The sequence below is a fragment of the Leishmania braziliensis genome, chromosome 18 (assembly GCF_000002845.2).
Source record: "Leishmania braziliensis MHOM/BR/75/M2904 complete genome, chromosome 18".
Lineage (NCBI taxonomy): Eukaryota > Euglenozoa > Kinetoplastea > Trypanosomatida > Trypanosomatidae > Leishmania > Leishmania braziliensis.
In genome coordinates, this window is record NC_009310.2 from 381,645 (window position 1) to 392,329 (window position 10,685).

A 10,685-nucleotide genomic window follows, 5' to 3' on the forward strand; every position below is an offset into this window, starting at 1 on the left:
GCTGCCTTCGCTGCTTTCCGTCTACGCGGCTCGCCCTCGAACACTGTGGGGAGGCGAGGTGGAGCAGAGCTTCACCGAGTACGAGAAGGCACAGAAGGCGCAGCAACATCAGAGGACTGCACCTGGCAAGCGTGCGAGGAGCGTGGGCCGACGTCGACGTGCGTACGAAGACGACCCGACCTGCTGTCCAAAGTGTCGCAGCCCTCGTGCGCAGTGGATGATGGAGTACGTGCACCACCACACTCATGAGCGAGTGTGAGAGCGATGTGGACCTGATGTGCCCTCGTCGTTTCGCGTGCCTCCCGCGAGCACGACGGCGATACCTCCACACATTGTCGACTGGCGCATTGAAGGCTGCCGAACTCCCCCACCCCCCTCACGTACTGACACCCCACAATCATCCTCGCAGCCCACCTGGCAAAGGCACCTCAAAGCGGAAGGTGAAGACAACATTTAGGAGGAAAGTGTGGCCATGAAGCGTCTCTTCATGGGAGCGTCGAGCGTACGCGCTGTGAACGCACGCACGGCGCGCACCTCTTTCCCTTCGTCCGTTGCCACGTCATCATCCCCGCTGAGGGCACCCTGGGGAAGACGTCATTGCAGCTCGCCACCCCATCTCCACGCCGCCCTCCACTACTATCGTCAGATATATGTCTCCCCCTCTCTCTCTCTCTCGCTCCCTTGCACCACTCTCCAACCCCTATTCTCATCACCAGTGACCTTCAGAGAGGTGCTCTCCAACACTGAGCAGTCGAAGAGGCAATAGAGGTGTTGTTGCCCCTACTGCTACTGACGCACGCTGCCTCGGAGCCAAGTAGCGTGCACACCGGAGGGAGACACAATCCCGCCAAGTCTCTTCTTTGCTTGCCGACTTGGCTTGTTCTCTTCCGCTCTGGTATGGCCCTCCTTCAACGCAGCGTTGTCGCATCGGTGAGCCGCTTGCTGGCCTCCGTACTTGCGCCCTACGCCGGCTTTTCCTTCAACCTTTTGGACTACTTGAGCACCTGCACCGACACGGCGCTCGTCCTCTGCATCGTGGTGGCGCGACTCCTCCTCCTCTGCCTCATGTGGTTCAGCCGCACTGTCGCTCCGATCCTCTTTCGCGCTCCAGGTGGCTCATTCGTCTTCGACACAAGCGAGGAGCTCTACGACGACGCGCGCTTCTCGATGGTGCGCAACTGGGATGGCGCGCACCTGTTCTTCATTGCCCACCACGGATACCTATGTGAGAATCAAGTTGTTTTTTTTCCTGGCTTGCCGGTGCTGATACGCAGCCTTGAGCACGTCACGCGGCAACTCGCCCCTGTTCTGCACAGAATTGCGCCAGTCGCCTTCTATGTGTGCCTGGTGAATGTCACTGCCTCCTGCCTTGCCGGCGTGCTGCTGCGACGTCTCACCATTCTAACGTTTTTGGGGCCCGAAGCGGTGCAATGCACCTGCCGATGGCGCTCAGCCAAGCGGCCTTCGTCGACTCCTGAGTCAGAGAAGTCGAGCAACTACGCGAAGATGCAACTCAGTGAGGCAGCGGAGGCGACGATTCAAAGCACGACAGAGGCAACCCTCTGCTACCGCCTTATGTGCGGAATGACCGGCACGGTCCTAGACGCGCCTGACATCCACGCCCCGCTCCCTGTAACTGTAGCGGAAGCGAAGGAAGCCGCTCTGCGCCGTCGCCGCATCGTTGGTGGGGCAGTGCTGGTGTGGGTCATCACACCCGCCATGGTATTCACTGTTGTAGTGTACACAGAAAGCCTGTTTGCGCTAGTCACGATGTTTGGCCTGTACCTTCTCGCTTGGCATGAGCCGCTGCCATGGGCTGTGCAGCTGCGCATCGCGTCGTATCTGTCAAGTCTCACAACCCCTGACCCCGCTGCAACAACAACATCAAAAGCACCGGCACAAGCACGACTTGCCCCCCCTCCCCCTCTCGCTCAGCAGTGGGCCTTGGCGACAAACACCATCGGCGGCGGTGCCACCGCACGCAGCCACATTCCTGGGATCCCCTCGCTCCTACGAAACGCCACCCCTGGAGCGTCCGGGGAGATCACGATGGTGTGGAAGCAGAGCTTCCTCAGCAGCACAGAAGTAGCGGCGGTGCTGCTATTCACGCTGGCCGGCTCCTTTCGCTCCAATGCGTTCACCTTCGCTGGTTTTCTTTTCTTTCCCCTCGCTGTGCAGCTGGCGCTGCCGGCGGTGTACGAGGCGCAGGCCTCGGCAGTGCTGGCTGGACCGTCCGCGCGTATGGCCATGTCTGCGGCTGCAAAGCATGGTGGCGCAGGGAAGGATCGTCCATGTCGTGTGGCGCGCTGCCCCACTCTCCGCCCGCCCCTGCAACGCATACCGCATCCGCTTCGTATTTTTATTGTAGCGCTGGAGTGCATCTGCGTGACGCTGCCGTACTTTGCCATGAACTACTTTGGCTATCAGCGCTTCGTGCTGCAGGTGTGGAACGCCACCGACAAGGCACACATTGGCCACGCCTTCTGGAACCTGTACCCGATGCTGCAGAAGAAGCACTGGGGCGTCAGCCTCTTCTCCGCCTACACTTCCGCCAATTTCCCCAACGTTGTGCTGGCACTCCCGGTGGCGCTGCTGACCGTACTGTGCATCTGTGTCTATTACTTAGCACCAGCGTGGCTAAACCTCAGAGCCGCGACGACGCCCTCAGCCGGAGCATGGCGTACGACGCAGCAGCGTATGTGGATTGCCGCCATGGCACTAGTGCGCTCCTCGAACGTGGTACACCTTGTCGCGCTATTAGCACTGGCCCTGACCGTTATGCACGTGCAAGTCACAAACCGCTTTGTCATGGCATGCCCGGCGCTGTACTGGCTGCTAGGCACGCAGCTTGCAGCGAGGCCGACGAGCCTCGTTAGCGAGCTCATCCTGCTGTGGTGCATCTTGTGGGGCATGCTCGGCGGTATTCTTTTTCCTAATCACCTTCCCTGGACCTGAAGTAGACACCCGTTGAATATTGGAGCTATTTCTAAGCCGAGAGGTAAAATAAAGGAGGAGGGCGCGCACGCACGCGAAATTCTTTGCTATCTGCAGCTCCTCTGAGTTTGTGGTGGGGAAGAGAGAGACGGGGGGCGGCGGGAGTGGGGGAGGTCGCTTTGTCTGAGAGAAAGGCAGTGAAGCGAGATGGCGTGCTACTCCTGGCCACTTCTTATCGTGTCGCGTAACACGATAAACTGACTGCACAGGATTGGACGCACTTTTTGCTTCCCCACACAACTCTCTCTGCTGCCACTGTGCGATGATGTCAGCCACCACCACGCACCCCCAAGTCCTGGTATCTCAGGGTTCAGCACCCCCTCCGACTCTCCGTGGAGAAGCCAAGCAGACCCCCTCCCCCTTTCTCCCTTGCCAATGCTGAGCCACCTCTGGTGGGGACAGGGTCAAGCACCTACGTCGTAGGGAGGCCAGGACGGTGTATCGCAGCGGATGTCGGCGGTCAGGCTCTGCGTGGCGCTGCGTCGGATCGACCTGCACCGGTGCGCACACTTGCACCACCCACATGATGGGGCAGCGTGTCAGCGTGACTCGAATGTGTCTCGCGCGGCCCTCGTGGCCCACTGGTGGAGGGAGCCTGCGGAGCGAGGGGCGGGTGTGTAGAGTGCGATACCGAGGCGGTGCGGAGACGGCTGAGTTGGTGCATTGCTGCAAGGCGTGGCCTACGGCCGCTTCGCACCGCACGATTGGGGCCCGGGGCGGGGTCGGGGGGCAGAGTGGAGTAAAACTCCCGTTGTATGGCCGAGAGTGGACGCATTGAATGAAGCCTAAACTCTTCCTCGTCTTTTCCAACTCCTTTCTCGCTGTCTCCAGCACTCCCAGGCGCGCCTACACACGGACGCTGAACCAACGCCTCAACCACCACATGGCACTGCAACGCTACCAACTCAGCTGGTCGGACCAGCTGATGACGCGGGTGGAGGCACACCTCCGCGACATCCACAGCGTGCTACACGAGTACTACGAAAGTTGTGGCTATCCCACGGAGGTAGAGACCCGCCACGTGGCGATCATTCAACGGGCAGTGACAGGGGCACGAGAGGAAAGCGAGTTCACCACCGTTACGGCGGCTGCTCCCGCTCTTCAGTTGGACGTCGTCAGTCCCGCCGGTAGCTTCTTGCTTCGCACGTGCGTTCACGACACACCGTTTCCTGAGCTGCACGCGCAGCGCGGAGTGGGCGCAGACTTGGTGCTCTCCATTCCTGTCAACCGCTGCACCGCTGCAGACCTGAAAGGCGGTCTCTACCTCGAGCGCCGTCAGTCCTTCCTCCGCGAGATCCAGGAGTACTTGGAGCAACTCGTGAGCGGTGCAGCGAAGCAGAAGTCAGACTCCTCCGCAGCGGCGGCGGTGGACGCTGCAGCCTCCGACACAGATAGTGACAGAGACAGCGAGGAGGGCCAAGGCGCGTCTTCTCGAAGTCGTCAGCACGGCAAGGTAACCCAGGGGGCGGAAAAGGAGGAGCTGAACGTGGCCGCCGCCGCGCGACTCAGTCGGGTGGAGGTGCGGGTGGTGCCGATTCACGGGTGTTATGCACTGGCAGACAAACAGATTCTGCAGCTGCGCTTCCGCCGGCGTCGTGCCACCGCAGACGCCTACGAAACCCTCTTCGTGAACCTCCATTTCCGCCCCTCCGTCTTTCCTGGACACGCCGTGAATATGGCGGTAGTGCGCAAGCACCCGTACTACAGCTACTGCATCCTGGAAGACTACCTCATGCCGCACTATCTGAAGAAGCTGCACGAAGTGTGCATCGCCAGCGCCAGCGTGCGCCGCGCCATCGTCGTGCTGAAGTGCTGGGCCCATCACACCGGCCTCATGTCCGCCGCCTCAGGACACCCGGAGGCGCTGAACGGGTTCGTCGTTGCGGCCATTGTTTTACGTCTGCTCGAGGAGGGCATCGTGACAGCGGGCATGTCTCTGGACAACATTGTACGCGCTGTGTGGGTGCAACTCTCGCGGGGCTTCTTCCTTGGCACTCCAGAGACAGTCGGGAGCAGCGCGGCCCGCCCTGTTAAGGTGCCGGCAGCGGAGGAACAGGGTGAGGTGAGCGTTCTGCGCCTTGCAGGCGAGCCGCACAACGTCCTCTTCCGCACGTCCGCTGCCTTCTTCAGGCATGTTGTAGGGCCTGCCGCGGAGGAGGCCCTGCAGCACCCATTCGCTGTCGAAGTAGTCGATCGCATCGCCTTCCAGCCTCTGCCGCTGCGCTACGACGTGGCCCTCACCGTCCAGTTGAACCAGACTACCACGTCTCCTGTGGAAACGATGGATCGCTCTCCGGCTGCCATCAAGAAGAGCAGTCTCTGGCGCGCCCCACGCGTCGAGGCGATCCAGGACACGCTGCGAGTGCTGAAGGAGGCACTAGGTGTGCGGTGTAACTACATTACCGTCTGGAGAACCGACGCAGACCGTCTGCGGGTTGTCGTGCAGCTCACCAGCGAAGCAGAGGGTCGCAACCGCCTCACCCGCGGACCGCCCATCGAAGACACCAGCGCTGTCGAGCGCTTCAACACTTTCTGGGGCACTGGCCTCACCTCGACGCGCCAATTCAGCGACGGCGCCATCTACCGCTGCGTGCTGTGGACCTTTCCGGAGGACCAGGGCACGCACACGACTGTAGCCTTGTCCGCCTCTACGGTGTTGTGCCGCATCGTCGAGTTTGCACTGCGCGCGCATGTCGCGCCCGAGGCGGCGGTGGCAGTGCTGCTTGGCGGCCTGGACGGATACCTGGCGGAGCGGGTCGGCGGCGAGTGGCGCGACGCCGCCCCGCTGATGCAGCGCAGCCTCCTCGAGGCAACCAAGGCGGTGCAGTACATGCTGCAGAACCTGCCGCGCGGCAGTGTCCCCTGCCGCATCGTTTCCCTCGACGTCATCGCTGCGAGCGAACGCCACACCGAGGTATTCCCAGTTCGCCCGCACTTGGCTCTCACATACACGACAGACGACCTTGCCGATGCGAGCTTTGCGGGACTGAGCACGGCGCCAACGATCGAGCCGATCCATTGCGTGCTGAACATCGACGACAACCACAAGATCCCTGACACAATGGAGGCAATTGCAATGATGAAGGGTGCCATTGCTGCCCAGCTGGCCAAGACGCTGCAGGCGCACTATGGTGGGAAGAGCAGCAGCAGCAGCAGCAGCAGCGACGTTGTACGCAGCCCCATCCGCACCCAGTGTACCAGCCAGTCTGTCGACATCATCTACCGCGGCTACCTCTTCCGTGTCTACGTCGCCCACTACCGTGAAGTGTCTCTTCTACGTGCTTTGCAGCGTGACACAGAGGCAAACTTGCTGGAGATGAAGCTGCACTGGACTGCGCAGCACGCCAAGTTTATGCGCACCATCGCATTTGGCCATCACAGCTACTCGCACGCGGTGAGGCTGGCGAAACGGTGGATGGGTGCCATGTACCTCTACGAGTTTGTGCAACCAGAAGCAGTCGAGCTGCTTGTAGCGCACGCGTACCTGCAGCCGGCGCCGCACACGCCCAAGACACCTGCTGGGGGCTTCCTGCGCTTTGTCCAGCTCCTCGCCACGCATGACTGGTCAACACCACTGGTGCTTCCCTTCACCGATGACGACAACGACAAGACCGCCGTGGCGGCGGCGGCGCTGGTGCGCAAGCTTGGCGACCAACAAGGCATGTTTATCGCTACACCCTACGCACCAGCCGCGAGTCCGTTCACGGTGCTAACGCCGCGGCTGATGATTATGGGTCGTCTTGTACAGCTGGCCCAGTCAGTGGTGGCTGTGCTGCTGCGCCACCTTGAGGGCCACAACGCGACAGCTGGTGAGGTGGAGGCGTTCACATCCAGCCCGTGCGCCTTCGACTTTGCGATGAAGTTCCACCCGCGCCTAGTGCTGCAGCCTGATCGGGCCCTCAGCATCGGCGCTGCAGCAGCGTCGGTAGCGTCTGCGCAACACGAAGCAGCGCCTCCAAGTGGCATCGAGCTAGCCTCCAGTGAGGCGGACACGCTGGCAGCAGAGGAAGCCGCAGCAGCAGCAGCCAACGCTGTCATTCGCCTCTGGCAGCTAGATGAGCTGGACGCCGACACCAACGGGCGGGAGTACATCAATCAGCTTGTCGAACGAGAGCCGGCGGCGCATGCCGTGCGCATCGCCCGTGCAGCGCTGCGTGAACGTGGTATGATGTTCTACGACGCGCTCGCTCCGTCCTCCCTCTATGTTGTGGGCATCAGCGCCGAGAGGCAAGTCGCCAAAAGCCGGCAGCTGCACGACGCCATTCTACAGGTGGGGCGAGGCGCACTTTTGCCGGCACCGCCGAGCGCGTTCACTCCTGTCGTGGAGGTGTCGCATGGCTCAGATGCTGCGGGACACGCTGGGTTTGAATCCAAGGACGACCATCGTCCTCGTGTCCCCGCACACCACCAGGGGAGGGCGGTGCCGCGGCTCCGCGGGGCCGTCTTGCACAAAAAGAGCGAGAAGGTCACGACAGGCGCACTCCAGCTTCCGCAGCACCACCACAAGCGCAGTCGCAGCACAAAGGACCACCGCGGCCCGGCCGCCGCTGTTTCTGAGGCCGCGCACGCGAAGAAGACGAAGAGGGAAACGGCGGTCGAGGCTAGCCCTTCCACGGAAGCTTCGCCGGCGCCAGCGGTGGCCAAGAAGCGCTCTCAGAAGATGGCCAAGGCCACGAAAGTGCACGAGTAGTGAAGTGACCGGCGTGGGCTCCTGTATGTATGTTGTGCGCGCAGTGCAATAGTCATTCGCATCGCTGTGTGCTTGTCTTCTTCTCGTAATCGCCACGAATAACAGAGCTCCTCGCCAGAGCAACGACTAATGCGTACTAACTAACCCTCTCTATTACCGCGCTCATGCTCACGTATGCGTGTGTGTGTGTGTGTGTGTGTGTGTGTGTGTGTGTGTGTGTGTGTCCATCGATGTGCCTTTGCATGTTTGGGGCACGTGTGCGTGTGTGGTGATCGGGGGAGGGGGGAGTGAGTAGCTAGGGGGATAATAGTGGCAAGATGTGCCTCTCTTATTTTCGCTCTCCCTCCCCTCCTCCCCTCCCTCTCTGAATAAGCAGCGGGCCCGGTAAGTACATGCGAGGGGAAGACGGTGAGCGAGTTAAACGATGGAGATGAGGAAGCACGTAGGCAGGAAAGAGGGGGGACGCGCTGCGATGCCTCTCGAGAGGGGTAGTGCTCATTTCATCATCAGCCTCATTCCTAGCCCCGTGCACCATCACCATCAAGACTCTCTTCGCAGCACCTTTTGCCCATCACACCTCTTCCCTGTCCCCTGCGCCGGTGTTTTTCTTGTGTTTCCTCCTCCTCCATGGAAGTTGCGCCTACTTCCAACACGGCCAAAACAAAGCAATCGAAACCCACGAGCGGCTGTTTTGGTACGCGTGCGTGAGCGTGAAGTCTTCGTTGCCCATCTTCTCACTGAGAGCGCCAGCAAATGAGAGCAGAGGAGGATAGAACTGCTGGGCCTGTGTGTGTATGTGTGTGCCGGCACACAGCGAATTCGGGAGGTGCAAAAATGAGAAGATCGATGGACCTCCTCTCCTCCCCTCTTCCTCTTCCTCGGCTCAGTGGCGCACGCACGTCTGTTGCTGGACAAGAATAGCAGGAAAGCCCTGCTGTGTGTCCCCCCCCCCACCCCTTTCTCTCGCTGGCAAGCCTGGTGAGCATTATCGTCTCCAGAGGGAAGGGGAGGCTCACATCTGCACACCCGCTCAGATCTCCTCCTCACTCCCCACTCTCCCTCTCTCCTCTCCGCCCCCCCCCTTCTATGGTGCTACTCACAGCAATAGTTGCCTTGTCGGCAGGATGCTCTCGTGGAGTGGCAGAGCGTCTGTCGTGCGCTGCACTTCTGTAGCAGCGCACTGCCCCGCCGCGGCGACATCGCAGCTCCTCTTCTACTCCTCACAGCGAAACGGCCACGGGGCTCGCGATCCGCATCGCGACAGTCTGCTGCCTCACGCTGCGTCAACGGCTGCACCCGCGCCAGCAGCGGTGCACACGCAGCGAGCGCGCGCCCGTAAAGCTTTAAAACGAACATCGCTGCTCGAGCAGCTTCTCGACTGCAATGGTGGCGAGAGCGGCACCGAAGACTTGAGCAAGGTGCCATCCGGTGATGGTCTCGTAGCGTCTGCAACAGCGGCGTCGCCGTCGGTACCGGTCCTCCATCCTGCGGCCGCCATGTCGCCGGCATATATTACTTCGTCCGAATTTGCTAGCGCACCCATCCCAAAGCAGCCTCAGCACGTGTGGCCGCCACATAGAACGCACAGCGCCGCAGCCGCAGCACCTCTACCCTCGCCTGCCGCCTCCGCAGAGTTGCTGCGGCAGCAGCAAGCCCTCCGCGATGCCTTCACGCACGCGCGACAGCACCACAATGTGCGTCTTGCCAAAGACCCTGGTGTCTACCGCGCAGAGTGCCGGGCTTTCCGCCAGGCTCATCAAGGTCGATCTCCGACGCAGCAAGAGGTGAGCCGCATCGTCGCTGTTCCACTGGCGCCGGTTGCGGCGCTCAAGACCCTAGCCCACGTGAATGGCAAGCGATCCTCGCTGCACGCCACAACCGAGGCCGCCGTGATGCTGCACAATGCGGTGGTAAAAAATGAGCTAGTGAAAAGCAACACACCTCAGCTCGTCCGCTGCCTTCGCTGCTTTCACGTCTACGCGGCTCGCCCTCGAACACTGTGGGGAGGCGAGGTGGAGCAGAGCTTCACCGAGTACGAGAAGGCACAGAAGGCGCAGCAACATCAGAGGACTGCACCTGGCAAGCGTGCGAGGAGCGTGGGCCGACGTCGACGTGCGTACGAAGACGACCCGACCTGCTGTCCAAAGTGTCGCAGCCCTCGTGCGCAGTGGATGATGGAGTACGTGCACCACCACACTCATGAGCGAGTGTGAGAGCGATGTGGACCTGATGTGCCCTCGTCGTTTCGCGTGCCTCCCGCGAGCACGACGGCGATACCTCCACACATTGTCGACTGGCGCATTGAAGGCTGCCGAACTCCCCCACCCCCTCACGTACTGACACCCCACAATCATCCTCGCAGCCCACCTGGCAAAGGCACCTCAAAGCGGAAGGTGAAGACAGCATTTAGGAGGAAAGTGTGGCCATGAAGCGTCTCTTCATGGGAGCGTCGAGCGTACGCGCTGTGAACGCACGCACGGCGCGCACCTCTTTCCCTTCGTCCGTTGCCACGTCATCATCCCCGCTGAGGGCACCCTGGGGAAGACGTCATTGCAGCTCGCCACCCCATCTCCACGCCGCCCTCCACTACTATCGTCAGATATATGTCTCCCCCTCTCTCTCTCGCTCCCTTGCACCACTCTCCAACCCCTATTCTCATCACCAGTGACCTTCAGAGAGGTGCTCTCCAACACTGAGCAGTCGAAGAGGCAATAGAGGTGTTGTTGCCCCTACTGCTACTGACGCACGCTGCCTCGGAGCCAAGTAGCGTGCGCACCGGAGGGAAGACACATCCCGCCAAGTCTCTTCTTTGCTTGGCGACTTGGCTTGTTCTCTTCGGCTCTGGTATGGCCCTCCTCAACCAGCGTTGTCCATCGGTGAACCCCTTGGTGGCCTCGAATTTGGCCCCAACCCGTTTTTCTTTCCTTTGGGAAATTGAAAACCGCCAAAAAGGGGCTTTTCTCTGTTGGGGGGGGGACCCCCCCTCGCCCTGTGGTTGCCC

At 61.2% G+C, this 10,685-nt stretch overlaps 3 protein-coding genes across 3 annotated transcripts; all 3 read left to right on the plus strand.

Moving 5' to 3' along the window:
* Positions 1-897: 897 nt before the first annotated feature.
* On the plus strand, positions 898-2,955 carry LBRM_18_1010 (putative mannosyltransferase-II; the record flags this gene model as incomplete). Its single annotated transcript, XM_001563975.2, has 1 exon — positions 898-2,955. One exon carries the CDS (start codon positions 898-900, stop codon positions 2,953-2,955), a length of 2,058 nt encoding a protein of 685 aa, XP_001564025.2.
* Positions 2,956-3,877: 922 nt separating this feature from the next.
* LBRM_18_1020 (conserved hypothetical protein) lies at positions 3,878-7,684 on the plus strand (the record flags this gene model as incomplete). Its single annotated transcript, XM_001563976.1, has 1 exon — positions 3,878-7,684. The coding sequence occupies one exon, from the start codon at positions 3,878-3,880 to the stop codon at positions 7,682-7,684; it is 3,807 nt and encodes a 1,268-aa protein (XP_001564026.1).
* A 794-nt stretch (positions 7,685-8,478) lies between these two features.
* LBRM_18_1030 (conserved hypothetical protein) lies at positions 8,479-9,897 on the plus strand (the record flags this gene model as incomplete). Its single annotated transcript, XM_001563977.1, has 1 exon — positions 8,479-9,897. One exon carries the CDS (start codon positions 8,479-8,481, stop codon positions 9,895-9,897), a length of 1,419 nt encoding a protein of 472 aa, XP_001564027.1.
* Positions 9,898-10,685: the final 788 nt, after the last annotated feature.